The sequence below is a fragment of the Brienomyrus brachyistius genome, chromosome 22 (assembly GCF_023856365.1).
Source record: "Brienomyrus brachyistius isolate T26 chromosome 22, BBRACH_0.4, whole genome shotgun sequence".
NCBI lineage: Eukaryota > Metazoa > Chordata > Actinopteri > Osteoglossiformes > Mormyridae > Brienomyrus > Brienomyrus brachyistius.
The window spans coordinates 9,516,841-9,541,570 of record NC_064554.1 but is presented as its reverse complement, the minus strand read 5'-3'; the positions used below and the strand labels follow the sequence as shown (position 1 = coordinate 9,541,570).

The 24,730-nt window shown below is 47.4% G+C and overlaps 1 protein-coding gene and 1 long non-coding RNA gene across 5 annotated transcripts in view; one reads left to right on the top strand and one right to left on the bottom strand.

Moving 5' to 3' along the window:
* Positions 1-236: 236 nt before the first annotated feature.
* Positions 237-4,547, top strand: LOC125718048 (uncharacterized). Of its 2 annotated transcripts, none has more exons than XR_007384749.1 (3): positions 237-297; positions 518-627; positions 4,004-4,547. It is a non-coding gene; the product is annotated as an uncharacterized LOC125718048 (long non-coding RNA). The 2 variants fall into 2 exon arrangements; XR_007384750.1 differs by lacking the exon at positions 237-297 and adding an exon at positions 314-419.
* A 12,509-nt stretch (positions 4,548-17,056) lies between these two features.
* LOC125717718 (BAH and coiled-coil domain-containing protein 1) overlaps positions 17,057-24,730 on the bottom strand; it is a 50,797-nt gene continuing 43,123 nt past the window's right edge. For all 3 annotated transcript variants that reach the window (XM_048990951.1, XM_048990952.1, XM_048990953.1), the window contains exons 22-27: positions 23,501-23,609; positions 23,250-23,366; positions 22,940-23,101; positions 21,473-22,689; positions 21,106-21,342; positions 17,057-20,539 (exon numbers count right to left, since the gene is read on the bottom strand). In XM_048990951.1, the coding sequence (XP_048846908.1) occupies positions 20,330-20,539; positions 21,106-21,342; positions 21,473-22,689; positions 22,940-23,101; positions 23,250-23,366; positions 23,501-23,609 (2,052 nt within the window). In that variant the 3' untranslated portion in view covers positions 17,057-20,329. The remainder of the gene's footprint in view (positions 20,540-21,105; positions 21,343-21,472; positions 22,690-22,939; positions 23,102-23,249; positions 23,367-23,500; positions 23,610-24,730) is intronic.

Here is a 24,730-nt window from a genome sequence, read left to right as displayed (position 1 = left end):
ATTTTCCAGTATTGTGCAGCCTAATTACGAAATAATAACTACTATGAGATCTAACAACATACATTGCGACATTCAACACATGGTAGTAAAGTGAGGAGCAGTGATTAGAATCCTGCAGCAGAATTAAAAAATTAGCAACTCCACAGCTGTTGAGGTAGGGAGTGTTCATCATTTCATGTCACAACCTCATACAAAACAAATGAGACAGAAAGTGAAGGAGCCAAGCAAGATGGTATTGTCGTACTGCCCCCTGGTGGACATGACCTTTAATCCTCCAGATAGACATCAACCACATGTGTAAGTACAGTCAGTACACTGCTTGCGTTGTGTACGCATCGCGTTGCGTATGTGTCACCTTGCATGAAGTATATCGCGGCCCTAACAGAGTTTATGGCATGTAGCAGTGCATAGTTTGTCCGGTACGATAATCTGTGTACTGTCTGTGCTCTCTTGTCATGTTCATCCGGGTCAATTGCTGTTTTGTTTTCAACTTCTTTTTCTCTTGGGGATCCTTTAGAATATCCTAGTGAGCGCAGGCAACAATGGTGACACGGTATGTAAACGGCGCACCTCACTGAGAACACCTTAACAGCGCCAGCAAAGTTTGTGGAGGTCATTTTGTCAATGGTAAGAACAATCTTAACATTTTTTATGTTTCCACGTGTTTGCTTCTGTAGATAACAGGACTAACCTTCGTTAGCTAGTGAACATCCGTTTCGTTTTTGTTACCATACTAATGTTACTGTAGCTTATGACCCCCATCGAGTTTATGGTTGTGCTGACTGATGTAACCTAATGTGAACACAAGTACTTTAATGGCTTTTTGTGCCACGTGATTTATGAGAAGTAAGCTGATAACATTGTTTGATTTTAAAAATGTGACATGAAAACATATCCCACAGGCCATTCTTATCTTTTCGCGTTAGGTAAACCAGCCACTGTATATGATGGGTGCAACACCAACAGTGAACATTAGACAGAGCAATCTGTCAGCATCATGGACATTTAAGAGAGCAAAGCAAAAATAAACAACTAAGACAGTCTCTTCAACTAAATGGAAGCTGCACCTCCAGTGATAAACAATCAGCAATTTACATTTAAAACACTGTCACTTATGTGCTGTCAAACCAGATTTGTAGTAATAATGACAGGAGCAGCATTGTAAGGTTAACATTACAACACAGAGCAAGGTAATCTCTTAACACTGCCATTGCATGACTCAAATGAGATAATGATAAACAATGAATAATAATAATTGAAAAATAAGAAGTATGACGTTTATACTGCTTTATTTTACTTCAGTGTTCCCACAATGTTTGAAAAACGAGAAAATGGAGAATATCCTCAGAACTGACAGTGGGCGGCTCTCAAGCATTTTGCATTCAGTTTGTATGGCTCACATCCAGCAATATCGGCTTTCTCTTTATATAATTTGCTTTTATTTCATTTATTTTGCTTTTATATAATGCTATAGGGGGCGGCATAGTGGTGCAGTGGTTAGCACTGTCGCCTCACACCTCTGGGACCCGGGTTCGAGTCTCCGCCTGGGTCACATGTGTGCGGAGTTTGCATGTTCTCCCTGGGTTGTTCCCTGCCTCGTGCCCTTAGCTTCCGGGATAGGCTCCGGACCCCCTGCGACCCAGTAGGATAAGCGCTTTGGAAAATGGATGGATGGATGGATTATTTCACATTACCATATGCAGTGTACTGATTTTGATTGGTTGACTCCGTCACCATGACTGACAATAAACCAAGATGGCAACGTGAGGCGATCGCGCAAATGTATTGTGACCCTCCTCTCCCTTTAGGGTCTGATCAGGAATGCAGATTTGGGGGCCAGGACCACTTGCCCAGCCAGAGAATTGTGTCTGTTGAAACTCAATATTACCTGCAGTTGAAGCTGAGACGCAGCGTCGAGGGGACTTGGGTAAAGGGTGGGGACCGCAGGGCCTAGAGATGGAGTGAGAGACTATAAGAAGAGTTAGCATGCCACTCTGGGTGTTACTGACAGTGGATTTGGGCTAATGCGTTGCACTCAGGCTATGAGGCAGCAGCTCCAGCCCTAGAAAGCGGAAAAAGGGCCGGTGAGCCAAGCCTGATCCCCCGGGCTCTCTCAGCGGTAAGGCTGTTTCTGCCTGCGTGAAAGCCAGCGCTAAGGACCCGAAGGCTGCCATACTGTCACTCAGGCACAGAGGTGTGCGTAAAGCTCGCTCAATCTGTCACACACTGACCCTCCTGTATATCTCAATGGCTCAGACACACGCAGAGACATGTGTGTATAGTTTGCTCACTGTGTCTCACACGGACCCTTCCCATGTATCACAGTGGCTTGCACACGCAAGGCACATGGGCAGAGGCGTGCCTACAGCTCGCCCGCTCACCCTATCACACACTGACCCTCCTGTGTATCCTGCTACCTTATACACGCACATTTGCATTTCGCTGATTGCCCCTGCATACCTACGTTCTGCCGTTGCATGGGTACGTGCACGTGACACGTTGACACACATCTGCATCACCCTTCCCCCCCACATCCCGCTGGTCTCCCCTCTCTCACACCCCCGGCTTCCTCTTGGGGTCCCAAAAGCTTAGCAAGCAAGATTAATAATGGTTCCCGTCCTCAGTAGACAAGGCCGAAAGCACACAATTTGCTGGGGGAGGGAGGGGGGCTGTGTTTTGTGTTACAGCCACTCACCAGGTTCACACATGCCCCCCCCCTTTGCCTGACCATGGATTAATGTCTTTAGTGGGATTATTCCCTTTGTATTTGTCTGCAGCCTTTTCAGATGAACCCAGTTTCTAAGCTGCTCCAACACCCACCTTTGATAAATGACTCATGATATACATGCAGTATTTTTAATTTAATCTTTTTATCTACCTTTTATTGAGGACAGATGTTATTCTTCACAAACATGTACTAATACTGTCATTAAGAATACTATGGCACCTTAATACTGGAAATACACATATTAATGTGTCCTGGATGCGTCTCTTTCCAGTCCTCGACCTCGTTCACTTGTCTATACTTTGTTGTCAGATGTTTTTTCCAGTAAAAGTCTCTGTTTCTAATCGCATGGCTTGGGAAAGGCTTCGAGGGTGTGCAGGCCAGCATGGAGGTCCTGGCCTGAAACCGTTTTCAGTCACCATGATCTCTTTCACCCACCTTTCACTGTTGCCATTGAAGCTGACTACATAGAGTCCTCTCTGCTTCAGAAAGCCTGTCTGTCATCTGCCCATCATATCACATGACACTGGAAGCTGACACGGAATTCTGTGTAGATGCCCATGTCCGGCATTCCGCACTCTGATTGACTTCCGGTGTCTCTGTCATAATTCATCTTGTCCTTCCGGATCGAGGGACTGCAGTGCGGAAGCTTGACCGTGGCATTAGGCCGAGCATCACCGGCTTTCCTAGCAAGGAGGCCGCTGGAAACAAGTGACTTGTGATCTTTTCTAACTACTGAATCGTCATGTGACATTTTGCAGCAGGAGAGGGGCTTCCCAGCACAGGTTTTGGGGATAATCATGTGTCACACAGATCCAGACTTTGGGGATTATCACACTTTGCTCTGATTCATGCTTTGGGGATTATCTATTATCTATTGATCTACAAAATTTATCAAGTCTGCTAAATTAGGGCCACGTGGATTGAAAAGCACTAAGTGCAGTTATTCCTAATTACTGCTTGATGAACACGCACAGACACGCACACACCCACACAAACTCTCCCTCATGTTCTCCTCTTACTACTCCCCCCATCGCCATGGGGCCAGCCCTCTACGGGTCCCCTGTGAGGCAAGGGAGAGCAAACAATGCCTGAGAGCCCACTACCAGCCAGCCCCTGACGTCTGGGGGGCGTGGGCCGACATGCAGCGGCGGTGCTGGCAGAGACAAATGGGGTTTCCCTGGCCCCTGAGCTTGCATGCTCCTCTGTGTATTAATTTGTCAGCACAACTCCCCCCCACCATAGATTAACCACCCCCCCATATTGGCACTCCTGCAGATAGGAGACCTGGAGGCAATTAAGCACAACACTGTCAACATCACCCCCAAGGCACCACCGCGCCAACAAATGAGGGCCCTGCAAGACCCCTACCCCGTCAGCGAGCAGCAATCGGAATGACGTGGAGGATGCGGATGACCATGTGGACAATGGATCGGGAGAGACGGAGGACACGAAGGGTTTGGGTGGGGACTGCAGGCTCCCAGCTTTATGAAGGACGGCTGCAGACGCAGTACGAAACTTGGTCAAGCCACCGACCATGCACTGAACCTCAGCTAGATGGCTCCACGAGTTTGTCATACTGAGGTGAAGACAGCTGTGCGGGGGGCTGCGACACTGACCTGCCTGGTACAGCCTGTAAAAGCCGCATCTCTTTGTCACCTCATCTTCAGTGGCAGAAACTGGGCTAAAAACTTACAACTTTCTTATTCTGGAGCAGATCCCTCACCAGTCACACTTTCACACCTAAATATTGCCCTCCTAAGGTCATCAGACATTCTTCCCTCTCCCATGGACGACAGCTTGTGTGTCTGTGTCCCGTAACACAGATCGCCTCAGAGGTTTTCCCCTAAACAGCCCGTTTATGAAATCCGAGACGAGCACTTTAGCTGAGCCCCTCGTGGCATGGGCGCTGCAGGAGTGAGCACATGGTGAAGGACGGCCAGCTGACGGCTGTGTTTGCTGGCGGGTCGGAGTGAGAGAGGAGGCATCACACAGCACTGGGATTACTCACCCCACTCTGGCCCGAAAAGCACAGGCTTTATTGCGAAACATGTGGGGCAGTTTTGCTCGAGAATAAGATGGATGTCTGTAGTATTTGTCTTGGATGACGACCTTCCCGTCTACCTGCCTTTATTTAGCAACTGTGTCCTGGAAGAGGAGCTTGGCGTGTGCTACCCCTCTCCCCCCACCTCAGCAGAATGCAGGCGAAACACCTTGCAACCACTTCTTGTTTCTGGTCCAGGCTGGTTCGTTTGAGCCCGGTATTCACTCTGGTCTTGATGAACTCCCAAACACCTTCTGCACCTCCGAAGCTGGGCAAAGCTGAAACTTCAACAAAGCCCCAGTAAAACTGATCCCGCCCCTCTGTACCTCTCAATGGCGTTGTTAGGAGGCTAACTGAAAAAGTGTGTCACTTCCTCTCCTGATAAATGTCCTCTGATGTGGGGGGAGATATTCGTCACCTCAGTCTAATATTACTCTGCTTCTCACTGTGTCTCTGGCCACGGAGACCAAACAATGGTTGAAACATTGTCCTGGTGAATGGACACAAAGACAAAATAAACTGCTTATCGGGGGCTCCATATCAGCGTGAGTGTCTTTTCTTTTCCAGATCATTCAGATTTTGCCCTGTTCCTCAAAGACAAAGGATGCCTTTGTGTTTGCGCAAAGTTTCATTAGCTATCTGTCACTGTCACTGGAGAGATGTTTGTGTGCCGATATGGCGCGCTGTGTGAAAGGGTGACGACTGAACGCCAGATCCGACCTTCTGAAAAACTCTCTGATGTTTGGCCGGCCTGGCAGTGAGGGATGCCTGGGGGGCAGAGAGCAAGGGGTCAGGGAGTTCTGAGGGAATGCGACAGGACTTCTGCCCCCCCCCCCAGGCATACATTGGTACGCACGTTACTGCTGTTCTAATTCTTTTCTTGCTCACGTTAATTGGCCCTCACTGATGATGGGGTACCAGCCTGGCAGATCAGAATGCTGTGGGGGGGCTGGAGTTTACAGGGGCAGGAGCAGCCTAGTCCTGCTTTTATTAAACAATCTGTGATTGGCCACAGACCCTGCCCTCCTCTCCCCTCCCACACACACACAAAGGCCACCGCACACACCTCTGACCACCACGCACAAGTGATGTTACTGATGGATGTATTGCTGGACTCCCCCGAAATATACCACTGTGAGGCGGATTTTGGGGACCAAGCGAAAGTGAGCTGATTCACTGGCCTTTAGGACATGAATTCCCTGCATTCCGTGTGTGGGAGGGGGTTCAATTGAGATAATACAGCCTTGGCCTTCAGAGGGGAGAGCAGTGGAAACAGAAGTCAGAGCCAAATGCTTTGCTGGCGGGGGGTGGGGGGGTGGGTGCAATGTCAGAATGCACACCTTCAGAGGCGGGAAACACAGAACAGTTGGCGCACAATTAGGAAGCAGACAGGCCACCAGACGGGCCGCAGGACGGGTCGAAGCACTCTCAAAGCACACCTGGAACCTGACTTGCTCTACAGTCCATTAGGCCTCCCCGCTGGCTGTAAAAGGTAAGTACGTCAGCCAGGAAGGTGGTGAAATGTATTTCTTTGGTGAAATACCTCAACCCCTCCCCTCCCGATTGATAGAGAGCTTCCCTGGGAGGCTGAGAATAGTCCAGGTTATGGGGGGGGGGGGGTACACGTGGCCACTGACAAATCAATCGGCGGCACTAAATGTGATTTTCAGAGCAATGGACTGCATTAAGAGTGGAAAACAGTTCAAGGAAAATGGAGGACTTTGCTGTGGACGCCTGCAGTCACACGGCCCATTTCTAAGTGTCCTCTGTATGGAAAAAAATACGTCTTTGTCTCAGAAATGTGCCACCAAGCCGGAGCAGGCAGTGAGGGACCAGGGACACTATTAAAGCCTCTGATTGGAAGAGCCTGTGAATGCAAGGTCCTTCTAATTAGGCCCTTTCATTAAAATGGGTACACAGAACGGATCATAAATTACCTCCAGACTTTTTCAGCCCCACATACCAATGGGGCAAGGCTCACATCCTTCTCCTGCCCTAAAGGTTTCTCCTCTCTCCTTTGATTGACAAATGGACTGACTGTCATACAGGGAAGGGGACCCCTCTCTCTCCAAACAAAGTGGCCCTCCAGCGGTGTTCTCAAGCACAGGCACAGCAGCCTGCTCCGACCGCCGGAGTAACAATAGGCCTTGAATGGATACCACCCCTCCCGTCATTCACTGTCACGCTGTACAAAGGTCTGAACTCAAGGAGACCCGGTTTCCATGGCATCACAAGTGGAGCGTGAGGGGCCCATCAGGTAATCCTGTTTCACCGAGTCTCCTACATGCGGAGGTTTGGGAAGGGCACAGTTTCACAGGCAGAACATTCTAGTGACCTCACTCATTCACTTTAATGTAAAATAAAGTTTGTTTTACGAAATGGGTTGTCGTGTACATCGTCTGGTGTTTCTGAACAGCTTTTGGCTGGAGGTCGTCTGGCTGTCAGCCTTGTCAGGCCTCTCCGCTCAGGGAAGTTGGCACACACATCTGTGTTCGGATCCACCCACTTCTCCCTAGCAGGGCTGTAGATATACAGGTTGAGCCCATGTGGGCTTTGAAGAGGGGGCTGGGCTGGGGACCCCAGGCATGGATATCCATGCCCAATTGTGAGCAAACACCGACATGCTGTGCGGCTTCTGCATGGTCCATCATGTGGCTTGCTAGACGTCACCGCTGCAGTTACATTTACAGCCTTCCGTATAGGTTCAGCCTTGTGGAGATGGCCTCACTGACCCCTCCCCCCCCCAATCCATCTCACTGTCTCACACACTGTCAACCAAGGTTTGCGTAATCAACCCTCTCCGCCTCAAACTGCTTAGTTAAAGATAATTGATCATAACAGAGAGTTCCAGTGGAGGGCGCACTGGGATCCAAAGTATTTCTTCTTTTGAGCAAGTTCTGGGGAGACTGTAAGACATGTAATCTGGAATTTCCATCATTTACCTGCAATCAGACTCTAACGTGGGAGGGTGGACAGACATCCTGGAACTCCTTTGTTCTACAGCCCTTTTGCAATCAATATAAAACCTGCCTGCCTTTCCCCTCTTCTGTTGTGCTGTCCTTTATGTTCCTTTCTCCCTCCATGTAAGCTCCCAGAATCTCATTCCTGCATCTCCATGTCACGTGGACCAGTTTAGCATTACCAAGGTGTTGAGTCCATAGCCCTCAGCCTCCTCGCTTCACTGCTCTTACCAAAGTGCCTTCAGCCTTTCAGACCTTTCTCCCTCCCCTGTATCCGGACTGAGAGCCAGAGAACAAGAGTGTGATCACAATGTACACTATATTGCCAAAGGTACAGGGACACCCCTCCAAATCATCGAATTCAGGTGTTCCAATCACTTCCATAGCCACGTGGTGTATGAAAGCAAGCATCTAGGCATGCAGACTGCTTCTACAGACATTTGCGAAAGAATGGGTCGCTCTCAGAAGGTCGGTGAATTTAAGCGTGGTACCGTGATAAGATGTCACCTGTGAAACAATTCACTTGTGAAATTTCCTCGCTACTAAATATTCCATGGTCAACCATTAGTGGAAGCAATTGGGAACAGCAGCAACTGGTAGAAACGGCAAAGTGGTAGGCCGCGTAAAATCACAGAGCGGGGACAACGCATGCTGGGGCACACAGTGTGCAGAAGTGAAAACGTGTTCTCTGGAGTAACGAATCACGTTTTTCTGTCTGGAAATCTGATGGACGAGTCTGGGTTTGCTGGTTGCAAAGAGACTGGTACTTGCCTGACTGCATTGTGCCTAGTGTATAGTTTGGCGGAGGGGGGATTATGGTGTGGGGTTGTTTTCCATGGATTGGCCTTGGCCCCTTAGTTCCAGTGAAAGGAACTCTTACTGTTGCAGCACTCAAAGCCACTTTGGACAATTTCATGCTCCCAACTTCGTGGGAACAATTTGGGGATGGTCCCTTCCTGTTCCAACATGACTGCGCACCAATGCACAAAGCAAGGTCCACAAGGACATGGATGAGCGAGTCTTGTGTGGAGGAACTTGCCTGCACAGAGTCCTGACCTCAACCCAATAGAACACCTCTGGGATGAATTAAAGCAGAGACTGTGAGCCAGGCCTTCTCGTCCAACATCAGCACCTGACCTCACAAATGCTCTCCTGGAACAATGGTCAAAAACACACTCCTAAACCTTGTGGGCAGCCTTCCCAAAAAAGTTCAAGCTGTTATAGCTGCAATGGGTGGGCCAGCTCCATGTTAAAGCCTATGCATTTAGAATGGGAGGTCATTAAAGTTCATGTGTGTGTAAAAGCAGGTGTCCCAATACTTTTGGCAATATCGTGTACCTTATCATTCTTTTACATTCTTTCTTTCAGTAGAAGAAGCCTTCCTCACAGATTACAGTACAAAGGCTGAGTTATTACGGGTCACAATACACTTTTCAACCTACATCCCCCAAACTGTGGTGTTTCTCAACTCCAGTAGTGTCTTTAGGTTCACACACTTACCTCTTTATGTGCTGCCTAGGGACACAACTGTGTTTTACAAGGACAGTCTGACAGCGTACAGTCATACCCCTGAGCTTTGAAACAGGCCATGTAGCTGCAGCACGTCCTACAGGCTGAAGACGTTAGATGAAGCTCTACCATTGGGTAAAGGTTAGAGTTTACAAACATAAAAACATCTGGAAAGCACTGGGGGTAAAGTGACAACACCGTCCCCACTCACTTCCTTTACGACATTGTATGTCCTGCTATTAGTAACAAATATGAGAATGGTCAAAACTGACAACAACCCACCGATGACAGCCACAGACTTCAGTTTTATGAAGTAACTTTAGATTCAGTTGCACAAGGCAGACTTTCCAAAGACAATCACAGCTAAAAAAGCCTTTGGTAGGTTTTTGGTGCAAAGTTTACATTTAAATTATATGTCCCAGGAGCTGTGAGGTAGCCTCACAGCATCATTCAAAAGAATACAAGTGTGAAGAATGTGGGTTGGAACAATTTATAATGCAGCAGCTTAAAACACGGAAGACATCTGCAGGTCTATAAACACTTGGGTTCTCAATATAAAAAATCTTTCCATTTTACCAGCTCTGGCTTGTTCAACATTAAAACCAGAAAAGAACAATTCCAATACAGTGAGATGGTTCTCATAATGATTGTGGAAAGAAGCTGGAAGCACAAAATAACTTTAAACATTTGTATTACTCAGCTGATCATTTTATCCATAACATTTTAGTTATTAAATCACAGTATAATATTTTCATGGAGTAACAAGAATTCAGCGCACAAGTGACTCTCAGATAACTGAATTTGTTAAAAATTCCCAATAACCTCTATGGGAGCTATTGCTTTCCCTACACAGACACGTCAGCTTTCAACCTGATGAAAAAGTGATGTCTTTCACGTTCCTTCATATCTCCAGGACTGGAGGTTCACACCTCACCCCTGCAGTGGTCATGTTAGTTGGTGATGTTAATGGTAGTTGGTGTTGTCACGTTTTTCATAGTGTGAAAGTGCCTTGATTCCGGGGTTAAGCTCCAGGCTCATTATCTCATGATCTAAAGTCCAACAACAGTTCCACATGAAAACAAAGTTCTGAGTGCTCACCTGGTGGATTCTGAGGTGAGCCCCAGCACAAAGCTACTGCGTTCTCTCTTCCTCCATAAAACAACCTTTCAGTTGTTGCACCAAGCTGGAGCACTGGTACGCTATGTCCAAATAGCAGAGGAAGGGAGCAGGAACAGCGGCACTCTATGAGCAAAAAGCAGCAGGAGGGAGCAGGAGCAGTGGTACACTATGACCAGAGAGCAGCAGGCGGGAGCAGGAGCAGTGGTACACTATGACCAAATAGCGGTGGGATGGAGCAGGAGCAGTTGTACTCTATTAGCAAAGAGCAACAGGAGGGAGCAGGAGCAGTGGTACGCTATGACCAGAGAGCAGCAGGTGGGAGCAGGAGCAGCATTATGCTGTTTCCATGCTGGCAGCCTTGCTGACTGGTGGATTTAACTTGCTGTGTTGTTTGACGTATGACTCAGAAGATGGAGTCAAACTAACCCTAACTTCTGTTGTTCTGCTTGTTTGCATTACTGAGCAGGAGCAGTACTCATGTAACCTTAAAGTATAAACTTACCCAGGAACAATACATGAAAAAGCTTCTTTCCCACCAATCCAGTGCCTAAAAAGTCTGGAGTGCATAATAATAATAAGCACAGAAATGGAAGACATAATGGTCACCGGATGTTTGAAAAACAAAACAATGCAAATCCCCTGGGTACATGACTGAACTGTCATGGTGAGGGTGTGTGATCATATGTGTAACTACACATGTAGGACTTGTATGTCAGAAAAAGTAGGAGACTCTGACAGTGTGATGTGTCAATGAATGGAAAACATACTATTCATATTTGTATTGCATGTACTTTAATGGATCGTGGATAGCTGGTTTTCTTTTATATAATCCAGCATAAACAATAAGGTTTTAATGAATGAGTAGAGTATCTGGTCTTGTTCAAGGATCAAACTGGACTCATCTGTTGTCGCCTGAAGCAAGACTCTGATCTGCTTTGAGGGCTCTTGGCAATTCCTTTTGACTTCATTTGGAAAAATAAAGATTAGGTAACCACAGGCACAAATCCCATGACAGGCCTATCCCATAAAATCTTGAGTTGCAAAGCTTGACCTGTTTCAAACCCTAACCCTAGCCACATTTTCATTCGTTTGCGCACAGATTACAGGTTCAAACGTGACTTCTGCAATTACCCAAAATACTCAATCAGTCAGGAATACTTGTTTCCAGTTGTCATATTGGATTTTCAAAGCAGTCCAATCTAATTCCTTCTTTTCACAATTCCCTCATCATCATAGCAGTGACATTACAGAAATGTAGACGTGAGTAATGGATAATCATCCCAGCACTACATGCAAGACGATAGGATGGTCATTGCAGTACTTAAGAACGTGACGCAGATGTTGGACAGGATGCTTCTGGTGGCCGTGGGCTGGCTCTTATCACCTGCGTCCCCTTCCACTGACTTCGTAGCTCAGACTTTGAACACCCATAGGATTTGAAAGTCAAGGGCTCTGTGATAAATGGGGCCTCAGTCCCTCGGAATGTGAAGCCCCCACCTGAGGGGGGCCTGCTTGTGACAGACACACCCACCTGTAGTGAACCCAACCCACCTCCAACTCCACCTGCCCTCTTTCCTGGGCTGAACAGGGTTAGACAGGGGGTGACAATGGCCTGCTCTTGCCCTCTATGAGCTCTGATCCAAACCCAGAACCTCACATCTGCCTCACACGACTTTGGTTTGTTTCTTTCATCCATCCATCCATCCATCCATCCAACCACTTACCTAAGTCAGACTCAGGGCTTTCTGCAAACCTACTGAAGAACAGACAGGTCCTGTTTTCATACCTTTTTTGAATTTGGGTCTCACATCTGCTGGGAGCACATAGAGTTTGCATGTTTGCCTCATGCTGGGTTCCTCTTGCAGTATAAAACCATATCTGGTGTATAAAAATTGCATGTATTGTATGTGTGTATGTGCCGTGCCATGGACTGGAATGCCATCCAGGGTGTTCCCCAGCCTAGTGCCTTGCACTGCATGGGATAAGCTCCAGCCCCCTGCCCCCAATCCTAATCCTAATAAGCAATTGAGAGATGGATTGATGGATGAATGGATGGATGCTTGAATGTATAAACCATCTGTGAAAATCCAGTATTATATGATGTTACATTGTGATGAACTGATTCTTAAGGCGGCGATTCAATTGCATCAATCTGTATTTTCAGAATAATTGTTTCAGAGGCAAATCCACCTTAAAGATCCTCCTTCTTCTGTGTTGCGCTCTTACGTTCACTTGGTGCAGGTAAATGTGCACAGTAGCGGCGCCGGCCTAAGATGGCAAAGGAGGCTCATTTCATTAATAATCATTGAAACAAGCACTACCTGATGATCTTTAACTTATGATGCGCTTGGGTCAACACTCTTTGTTAGGTTATCTTATAAATGATACATTATAAATGATATTTAACCTATTAGTATTGGCTGATATTCTTTAAAAACAAACAAGACATCAGCATAGGTCTGATGTGTCAGTTCTAACAGGTGGTATTTAAACTTTATCATTGTTAAAATTGCTACCTTATCATGGTGGAGGGTTTGTGTTCCTCCATGATCCTAGGAGCTATATTGGTCCTAAGTGAGAGGCCAGACCAAGTGCGGTTCAAACAGATGCGCATGATGATTACTATCGAGGAGCATGTTACCCGCCTGGATTGGGGCTTGACCTGGAGCCCTGGATTGCCTGGCGGTCAGGCCATAGCCCCCTGATTCAGTGCCGGTGCACTGGAGTTTTTCCCAGTGGATGAGAGGGTCTCCTCCCTTCGACTTTGTGTCGGGGGACAGACTCTGATGTTTTGCGGTTGTTTATGCGTAAGTTTCAGACCTGCATCCATATGTTTTGGACACTCAGTTGAAGTGAGGAGCTGAGCTATCAACTGATCACCACATGCTGGTGAGTTGAATCCGATGGCAAGAGAAGATGTTGGATAGACCTGTTAGACCCAAATGCATACTGAGGGTGTGCTGGGAGTGTCTGGTCCCTGTCTGGGAGATCTTCAACTTACACCGCCAGAAGAACTTCTCTTCTCTCCCAAGGGAGTCAGGGGACAAGGGGGCCATGTTCCAGTGCTGAGGCAGCAGTGTGGATCTGTGGCCATAACATTGTTGGTACCAGTTGCGGTGGCATCATCATAGCAGAACCCCAAACCCAGTGGTGGACACAGCAGTAAAGGGAGCTGTCAGGCTGAAGAAGAGCTTCAGGGCTTGGTTAGTTTATGGGACTCTGGGAGTAGCGGACAGATACTGGCAGGCCAAGCAGGAAGTGGCTCAGGGGGGTTGCTGAGGCGAAAACTTGGATGCGGGAGGAGTTTGGTGAGGCTATGGAAAAGGACTTTTGGTCGGCTTTGAAAAGGTTCTGGCAAACTGTCAGGTGACTCAGAAGGAGGAAGCAGGCTTTCACCAATATTATTTGCAGCAGGGATGGAAAACTGTCAACCTCAACTGGGGATATAGTTGGGCGGTGGAAGGAATATTTTGAGGATCTCCTAAATCCTACTGGCATCCTACCTTGGAGACATTAGAGCTGGAAGTCTCAGGGGAGGACTTGCCCATCTCTGGGGCTGAGGTCACTGAAGTAGTCAAACAACTACTTGGTGGTAAGGCTCTGGGGGTGGATGAGATTCGCTCTGAGTTCTTGAAAACTCCTGATGTTGTTTGGTTGTCTTGGCCGACACACAATCTTTAAGAAAGGGGACCAGATGATGTGTTCCAGCTTTAGGGGTATCACACTCCTCAGCTTCCCTGGGAAAGTCTATGCCAGGGTACTGGAGAGGAGGGTCCATCCATTGGTCAAATCTCGGATCCAGGAGGAACAATGCAGAGTCCATCCTGTTCACAAAACACTGGATCATCTCTTCACCCTCACAAGTATACTGGAGGGTTCATGGGAGTTTGCCCAACCAGTCTACATGTGTTTGTGGACTTGGAAAAGGCATACCATCGTGTCCCTTGGGGTCCTGTCGGGGGTGCTCCAGAAATATGGGGTACAGGGTCCGTTGCTGCAGGTCATCGGATCCTTGTACAAATGGAGCGATGGTTTGGTTCGCATTGCCAGCAGTAAGTCAGACACCTTCCCCAAGGGTGTTGGACTCCACCAGGGCTGCCCATGTCACCAATTTTGTTCACAACTTTTATGGGCAGAATTTCTAGGCGTAGCCAATGGGTGGAGGAGGTCCAGTTCGGGGGCCTCAGGATGGCTTCTTTGCTTTTTGCAGATGATGTGCTCCTGTTGGTGTCATCGGTCTGTGACCTGCAGCAGACACTGTGGCAGTTTGCAGTTTACATGAGCGATGGAAGAATGGAGTGGGAGATCGAAAGGTGTATCGGTGCAGCGTCGGCAGTAATGTGGACGCTGTACCATTCTGTTGTGGTAAACAGGGAGCTGGGCTGGAAGTCAAATCTTTTGATATACCTGTTGATCTATGTTCCTACCCTCACCAATGGTTGTGGGCTCTGGGTATTGACTTAAAGAATAAGATCACAGATACAACTGGGTAAAATTAGCTTCCTCCATACAGTGTTAGAGATAGGGTGAGGAGCGCAGACATTTGGGAGGGCTGTTCCTCCGCTTTGAAAGGAGCCAGTTGAGGTGGTTTGGACGTCTATATAGGATGCCTCCTGGACAGCTTCCTGGGGAGGTGTCTCGGGCATAGCCAACTGGGAGGAGGTCCCAGGGCAGACCCAGGACATGCTGGAGAGATTATGTTGGAGAGTCGGCTTGTCTGGGAGCACCTTGATATTCCTCTGGTGGAGGTAGAGGATATGGCTGGTGAGAGGGAGGTCTGGCCATCCCTGCTTATACTGCTGCCCCCTGATCTGACCCTGGATTAGCAGCGGAAAAAGGATGGATGGATGGATGGATGGATGGCATTATTAAAAGTTAACAGCACCAGAGTTAAAGAGATAACTACTGAAATAATGGAATGATTTCATTGGATGATCAGCCATTTTGTGTAGTGAAGGCTGAGGCATTTTGTCGGGTCCTTCACCACTTACAAGAGGTCTCAAAGTGCCGACCCACGACGTTTATAATTGCTAAATCTGGTCAGCAGATTGATCTTTCATTTTCCACAGAATAAAAAGCAATGTAATGTCATTCCGCAAATATGTGCTGGCAAACAGATTAGTCCATCACTAGTTAATCTAGGCGAAAGTAGACTTGGGGCCAACAACAACTGACACCCCTGTACCATACCACTGCACCCTCTGGAGAAATTCAATGTTCGAAGGTACAACAGCAATGGCCCTCTCGCCTTTAATTATTTGACTAGATTTATTTTTTTTTTAACAAATTGGAAGGTTAATAATTGACAGGGAAGAGAGAGATTGCATTGTGCAGTCACTGAGTCATGGGGAAGAGAAGCCGCTGACAGAGTGAGGCTTTCCTGCACATGGCATGAGATGGGGAGGGTAACGAGCAAGGATTTCAGTGGAGGACGCTTACTAGAGCGTAACTCCACAAACACAAAGGAAGGCTGAGTTTCTGACAAACACGGCCGTCCCCATGGAGCACACTCATAACCCGGCTGAGTAAACAGCCATTTATGCTAGTTGAGGCAATTCCTCCAGAAAATGACTAATGGATGTCTGTCTGTCCCCCCCCCCCCCCCGAACAAAGGCACTCCGGGGCCCAAGGAGGCAGGGTTTTGACCAGTATTACAGCCGATCCAGCTGACACCCACCAGCATAATGGAGACCTCCATTAGTCAGGAGGATAAGGGAATGTGAGAGTGCAAACATGGCATGATCTGCCAGGGCCTGAAGTGCAGCAGAGAGGAGATGAGGACAAGGGCCATCGAGAGGGGAAAGCAAACAGGCGATAAACAAGGCATTAAACGGCAGCTAAATGTTACGATAAGTCATCCAGACTGACTTCAAAATAAGATTGTGAAGATTAACCGGGGGACGCGGCATGGTGGTGCAGTGGTTAGCACTGTTGCCTCACACCTCTGGGACCCGGGTTCGAGTCTCCGCCTGGGTTACGTGTGTGGAGTTTGCATGTTCTCCCCATGTCGTCGTGGGGTTTCCTCCGGGTACTCCGGTTTCCCTCCACAGTCCAAAAACATACTGAGGCTAATTGGAGTTCCTAAATTGCCCGTAGGTGTGCATGCGTGGGTGAATGGTGTGTGAGTGTGCCCTGCGATGGGCTGGCCCCCCATCCTAGGTTGTTCCCTGCCTTGTGCCCATTGCTTCCAGGATAGGCTCCAGACCCCCCGCGACCCAGTAGGATAAGCGGTTTGGAAAATGGATGGATGTAAGATTAACCGTCACAAACAATGGGTCCTGGAGACATGCACAAATTTCAATAGCCAACACTGATGAAAAAACTGGTTTTTGGCAGAGCATTCCCACTACACCCCCCCGTGTCAGTAGTTTGAACAGAAAAATCAGCCCTACTTGTCTTTCACACTTTCTCCATATACTATGAATGCGATTGCAACAGAAGATTATTATTTTTTTAATTTTATACAGTCAAAGCCAAACTCCAACAGCAGGTTTTGTCATATTTATTCATAAGCCATCTGTAAAAATCTTAATACTAAAATGTTTTTACATGGTTTGATGTCCATAAACTCCATTTTTTCTGCAAAATGTCTACCGCAAAATCAATACACACCTTACATATTTACAATTCTTTACAATATTGAAACAATTAGAAAACACTTTAAATTCAACGAAAAAAACAACAACAAAACAATAGGAATATAATTAAAATCTTTATTTAATTTGTGTTAAAATATTATAATATTTGCCAAGTAACTCTGAGAAATAATTTTAGGAAAATGTTTGAAATCGTTCATTTCCTTACTGTTGCTGATAATGGATTTAAATAAAGTTGGGTGAAAGGACAGACGGTCCTGCGTCCTCCTCACCGCTTACCGTGGCCTGTCAGCTGCTGTACGATGCTCAACATCTATTCAGTTACATCCTAGTAGTATTGCACCTGTGTCATACAACGTTGACCTGTCGATTAAGCATGACATTGAATTAGTCCAACACCCCTCAGCACCTATGCCCAGTCAAGCTGGCTGAGGAAAACTCATTTTTCTTCCCATTCTTCAAAATCAGACTATTTGGCCTTCATTTAAAGTTGTGAGAAAATGCAAAATGACTGGGATCTATATGCTTTTAATGATCAAGGGAACCCCCCCCAGGTCTATATGTGAGGCAAAACCGTGAACAAGCTGACATGACAGAAACAGCCCTCAGACGACTGCCATCTGTGTACGAGTGATACCCCCCCCACGATGAGGGTGCGCACACAGGCTCTGGCATGTCATTGGCCGTCAAAGCTATATGGTTAATTTCCTACTGGGTGAACTCAAATTGTTCCCTGGCCACATTTTTGTGCAGAGGACAGAAAAAAGACTAACAAGCATTTTTGTACATGAAGTTTGCATGTATAACACTGGATTTGAACCAAGTGATGCTTCACAGTAAGTTCCTACATCTTGGATTAACAGTTGGGATCAATAAAAACACGAGAAAAGGCTTAATGATCCACATTTGCCATTTGTAAGTACATGAGTTTTAAGTACATAGCAATTCAAGCATTCAACATCAAGTTAAAAAAATAAGGACATCTATAAAAATAACATCATTTCTTTAAATCGTTCCCTATTCAAACAAACCGCACAAAACAGTAAGTGTGGTAGGACATCGGTTTATTGTTAGTAATGAACAATCATGTAACCAGACCGTAAGAAACAGGGGGTGGGGGTGGGGGGTTGATTGTGCCCCATGATGTCACTTCCTGCCAAGGAGCAGCAAGGCAATCTCACTGCCAAGTTACAGACTAGCAAAGGGTCTGCTGACCACACTACTAACAGCCATTGAGAACGCCAATCCAGTGTCATTCCAATAAATAAATGTCCTCTGCACCGTCACCTAAGAGCTCAGTCTAATACATCAGAAAGTAACATTTTATATTGTACTACACCAAATTCTCTATAAAGTTACTGACTTTGCAGCTACATTGGCAATAAATAAAGATGAGCAATAGTTAAAATACTGATTGAATAACTCAATATATTTGGCAAAAGCAAAGACAACAATGACAGTTACAACAAAAAAAACATATCGCTTTGATTGTTTAAGCCTATCAAATAGGCAACTTCTTTACTATTTTAAATATTAATTTTAACTTCCTTTTAATGATTGTGCTTCACAGGCCATCAATTTCCCACATGGTGCATGCAGAGTTGCAGTGCTAACCTGAAGACAATACAGTACTGCAATGCTAACTCTGCTCAGAAGCTAACATAGTGCTCCAATGCTATCCGTGGTCAGAGTCTGACATAATGCTGCAATGCTAACCTTAATCAGAAGCTAACAAAGCGCAGCAATGCTAACTCTGTTCAGAGGCCAACACAGTGCTGCAATGCTAACCCTGCTCAGAAGCCAACACAGTGCTGCAATGCTAACCCTATTCAGAAGGTAAGAAGGTTCAGCAAAGCTAACCCTGCTCAGAGGCCAACACAGTGCTGCAATGCTATCTATGCTCAGAAGCCAGCATAGCGCTGCAATGCTAACCCTGCTCAGAAGTCACCACTGTGTTGTGATGCTAACCCTGCTCAGAGGCTAATACAGTGCTGCTATGCTAATGCTGCCCAGAAGCCACATTCTCAGAGTGCTGCAGAATAGCTGCATGTTCCTCTGAGACCAGCAATTCGCAGAGTCACAATTGCCCACGTCCAGTAAACCATCTAACAGTTCAGAAGTATGTCCGCCTCTTAAGGATGATGGGAGGCTTATGGGTTCCTGTGAGAGGTGAAAAAGAATGGCAGACATCAGCAATAACAGTACAGATAACGAAGGTATTATAGAACAAAGTGGTAAAAAGGAGACTAGACTCACTGAGCCGTTCACATTCCAACTGGCCAAGGGGCCAGGACATTATGGGATGCCCCTCCAACCTTTGACACATGCTGTTCCAGAAACAATGCATCAGATGGACCACCTGGTTGATTGGTTTTGGCAACAGCAGTGGTCATTGTTTGTCTGGTCTAACTAGCCAGCGTGATGGTGGTGGTGGGTGTCATTTTTTAAATTTAAACAAATAAAACAAAGTCACAACCCATTCAAGTCTCATAACCAATATTCAGTAACCTTACAAAGGAACACATCTGACAACACGAAAGAAATAAAATCTCTATTGTGTTTGTATGTGTATGTGTGTGCATGTAAGCAGTATATACTTTTATATACATACAGACATTAAGAAGAGAATTGTTCTGTACAACCCACCAACCCACACACACATGCACGCACACACGCACGCACAGCCTGAATCAGATCAGGCAAGAGGTACTGAAGTATGGCTTGATAGGATAACCATTCCATTATGTATACAGTATGTATCTGTGTGTACATGTACAGAAGTATCTTTATATATCTATGTAAATGCACGTTAGAAACGGCCCTGGAATTATCAGAATGAGGTCTGCAGGTCTCCCGTGCATTACACCTGCCAGCTGAGGATGCACCTGGAACCAGGCTATGCCACATGACAGCTGTGCTCTATCTTCCCCACGTCAAACGCGTGTCAGAAAAGGAGGGGTCACACCACTACCCCCTCACTCCAACCAGCCACTGTCCTCGGCAGATACCAGGGAGGGGCGAGCGCGCCTGTTTGGAGGTCCTGCCCTCAGAGAGGTTGGTCTACAGCAGTTTATTTTCACATGGCTAAGGGGCTTTTGTCAAACCGCACTTGTGGAGCTCTCCATCCAGGTGAGCACAATCCTGTGCAAACTGTGTAGTGCGGTGGGGCTACTGGGTGTAGCGGAGCGCCTGGGGATGCCCTGTGCTGCATCCACGTCGTCTCTCTCTGTAGTGGCGGCTGACCACTCGCATGTTTCCAAGTGTCAAGCAGTCGTGTGTTTTCTCTGTCTCAGAAGAGATGGGTGACACTGCAGTTACACTTCATACCCTTCGCGGCCTGAGGGCTCCTCGGCAGTATCTTGACATAGATCCAGGGCTAGCACAGGATGGGCAGGCCCTCCGCAGTGAAGAGCTGGCCGCTGGCAGGGTCATAAGTCCCAGCCAGGTAGTAGAGGTCCTGGCTGCTACCAGTGGGCTTTCTAATACGGCTTAGCTGCTCGTACTCTTCCCGGCTCACCACCTGGCACTTGTGGGAGATTGTCTGGACATCGTTCTCATCTTCATGGGAGGACTGGTATAGGGCATGCTGGGAAACATGAAGGAAGAGAGTGAATGTGACCAGCACTATGTAGTAATCGCAAAGAATCAAATGTGAGTGTAAGATGTACTTGGAATTCAGACCGAAGACGTTAAAGTCTCACTGATTATGAATATTCAGTACGTCAGCTTTGCCACAACCAGCAGGGAGCAACATCAGAGACTGAATATCCAATGTGCAGCACTGCTAGCCGGCCAGCCTTATTTCACGACAAAAAAGAGCTTCACGAATGCAAGCCAAAGCTGTTTCCATCAAAACTCCCACCTATGGCAGGGAGAAGATACCCTATGATCTTACCCTCACTTCCTTTCTCCCCTGCAAAGTAATACTGCTTCAGAAAATCTGAACATCTGGCAATGGCCACAGATAGCTCACCCTGTAGATAACAGGTCTCAAAGTGAAGATGTCTTTAGCTTTCACTCTGGTTAATCCTGAGGTTTCATTACTCATATAACACTCGATGAACATGTTTAATTCAGTTCCTACAGCTGCAGGAAAAGTCTGGAAAATAAGGAGCATGTTGGCACTGCTTGCCCTAGAGCTGCGAACCCCACCTTGCCATCACGGTGCTGCTTGCCCAGCTTTGTCTCCTCAGGATGGTAGAACCACTTCACCTTCACCACCATGCTGCTGCTCCAGGACTCCCAAAAGCTCTCGATGCGGCCCACGTAGGGCAGGTGTGGGCGGCCGGCCGAGAGGAATACCGCACAGTCGCCGATGCACACAGTCTCTCGGCCGCGCACCACAGCCTTATAGAACAGCTTGCGTGCTTTACCTTTCATGCCCCTCCTCTGCCAAACACAACATGTCACATGACCATCATACTAATGACCTATTTGCCCTACAGACTAAAACAGGGTTAATGTACTTAGCTAATGCATTAACAGTTATGATGAGACCGCATATATCCAGGTGGCTTACCTGTGTGGGATTTCCAGACCATTTCCAAAGCTGGCGTGCTGGCAGAAAAGCCGAGACCTTGGGCTGGTTATTCACCTCCGGGAACTTCTGTCTCTTAGCCAGATCCTTTGGATTTTTAGGGGCAGGGCCTGGACACTCCTTCCGCTTGAGTGGCTTGCTGCTGGCACTGTTGTCATTCTTGCCCTTTGTGCCAGCAACCGTCATGGTCTTGGCGACAAAGGACCCCTGAGTTGGCCCAGATGCTGGTTCTGGGGGTTGCAGGAGGGGCCGATGGGAGGAGAGGCAGCCCTGCAGCAGCAGTGCAGAGCCTTCCTCATCCTCCGAGCTGTAGGACGAGTCATTGTCCGAGGAGCAGAGGCTGGAGCTGGACAGGGAGCCAGAGCTGGAGGAACTAGAGGAACCAGAGGAGGAAGATGAGACCGAGAGACGGGAAAGGAAGCTTCCAGCTGTTCTAAGGCCCCCAGAGGCAGTAACCATGGGGGCTCCCCTCTCATCATCATCCTCTTCCTCGTCCATGTCAGAGTAGGAACTGGGGCAGTCACTGTGACAGTTCATGCCAAAGTCCGCGTAATCAGCTAAGACCAAGGATGGTGTAGGTTTCTGCAGGTGGGACACCCCTTTGAGCAGGAGATCAGCTCGAGTACCATCCGCCTTCTTGTTATCTTTGATGAGCAGAGCAGGGTGAGAATAACCAATTGTCTGGGCCATGGCAGCCACCCCTTTTGTGTCAAACCCTTTGTTGAGCTGACCTCCATGCCCTGTTGATCCTCGCAGCAGTAAGGCTTTGCTGTTCTTTGTCTTGGGCGAGGTTACCCCCTCATGGTCAAGTTTGACAAGAAACTCTGCCTTCCGGCCCTGCATGCCCCCACCTTCACCTGGCCTCCTGCCCCGACCGCAGAGGGAGCTTCTGGAACTGACAGACATCACAGATTGCTGGTTTCCAAAAGAAGAGTAACCATTAGCAATGCTGCTGAAGGAGTCCACGGCAAAGGAGCTCCGGAAAATTCCTTTAGCTGGGGCAGCTGTAGAGGATGAGAGTGAAAAGGCTTCAACCTCCTTCCTTTTGAAGGGTTTCCTAGGACTCCCGTTGACCTGGAAGAGACTGTTTATAGCCTTCTTTTTGGGCACCAGATCTGCTGGCCAGCTGAGCATGGGGTTGGCAGTCTTATTCATCCTGGTCACCAAGGAATTCTTTGTTGTTGAACCTTTTGGTCTGCCTGTTAGCATACAAATGATGGTAATGAAAATATGCTCCTTATTTTTTAATGAAACGACTTAATGACACACAAACTGTCATAATACCATGGGTAGCAACCAACAGCAGCCCCAAGAATGTCAGTCTATCCTTTAAGACACATTCACCCTATTTTCATACCTTTGCTATTGGCCCTTAAAGAGGACCCATCCACTCCCATTTTCTACATCTAATTCATGCATTGTCTAACTGGTTTCCTAGGGTGGTTCTACCTGGCTTGGCCTTGGTGATGGCCTTGCTCTCCTTCACAGTCTCCATTTTGCTTGGCTTCTCAGATGTCATGTGAGATAGAGGTGCCTTCTCCAATGTGGAGCTCCTTCGTCCCCTCTGTCCAGCACAGACCACCAGGGTAGGTGGCTCGATGCTTGCGGGTGCTAATGGAATAGGAGTGGGGCTGAAGGAGTTGAGCTAGCTATTCATAGGCTAACATTTACCTGTGACTATGGAGAACTAGAGAGGCCGATGGCTGACACTAATCTACCTTTCAGTTCACATGGTAACAGTGAATTATGGATTACTTACAGTGGATCTGATAGTCAGGGGGGAGGAGGCGAATGTTGGGCAGAGAGATCCGCCCCCGATCTCCATCGTCAAACTCCACCATGACACCACCTGCCTTGCCATCTTCACAAGTGCCTCCTACAGGAACAGATAGGACAACAAATAAGAATGCTTGATTTCATCAGTAGTACCAAATTGACATGAATGATGTGGTAGCGACTTTTGCGGAAGGTGAAGTGTACGAGCAGATTTCAGCCCCCTGCCCCGCTCACCTCGGCTAACATATCCGGGGTAGAGGCACCGTGAGCGCTCGCTCCAGTACGCACATACCCGCTGGCCTGATGTTAGCACTGCCTCGCTCCCAGGCTGCACATCAAGGACCTGAGCGAGACGCACACACATACAAAGCTTCAGTTACTTGATGTGTTACCAAAGCACGTAAACAGAAAACAGAAGTGGCTGGATGTATTGTGTAGACGATCGTTGTCTGTGTCAGTCAACATGGGCAGGTGAAAGAAAAATCTACCAAAAAAATATAAGTGATCAGTGTTCAGGCAGGAAATTCCTCAGGTCTCCTCCCTGAGCTCACCGGATGCTAGAAGGGAGATTGTGGACACACATGTACACATGCTTTCTCATGTTACACCACCACCAGGCTGACATTTCAGTCTCAGTCAAAGCTGACGGGCACAAAGCAGGCTAATGTTGCTAATCCGGGCTCGTGAGCCAGAGCGCATTACGATGACCGCCTGCTTCCGGCTTTGCACTCCAGGCCTTGGCCAGGAAGGGAGACTTGCTGGGACTTGCAGGCAAATGGGTGTTTGGATGCACCTGCCTGGATTTTTAGCCCAGTTAAATGATGCATTGGAGACTTAGTAATGCTTATAAAAAGAAACATTTGCAAGAAGGATTGGTGTAGTGGTTATTTGTATAACACCAAAGAAGGAAGACACAGCTTTTGAAAGACTGTCTGGGTGACTGTATGTCTGCTCATGTGAGGTGAAGAGGGAGGAGAGAGAGAGAGAGAGAGAGAGAGAGAGAGAGAGAGAGGGAGAGAGAGGGAGAGAGAGAGAGAGGGAGGGAGGGAGAGGGAGAGAGAGGGAGAGGGAGAGAGAGAGAGAGCCTTGATGGGTTTCTGTGTGTATCTGAGCAGCAGGACATCTGTCACACCGTCACATTCATTCTCCCTCAGTCTCTCTCTACTCTCTGCCTCTCCTTGTTTCTATCCCTCCCTCTCTCACCCTTTCACTGTCCCCCTCAACATTTTTCTCTCTGCCCCCTCTTCTGTCCTCCTCTCCCAGTACTTGTTTCTCTTTGTCGCTCCTCTCTCCTTTCCCCCTTTCTGTCTTCCTCTCCTTCTTTCTTTCTACCTCTCCCTTTTCTTCTTCCCCCTTTGCCCCATCACTGTCTTCCTCAGTGTTTCTCTTTCTACCTTCCTCCTTTTTTGTTCCTCTCTCGTCTCCCTTTCACTGTTCTCCTCACCATTTCTCTTTCTACCTCTC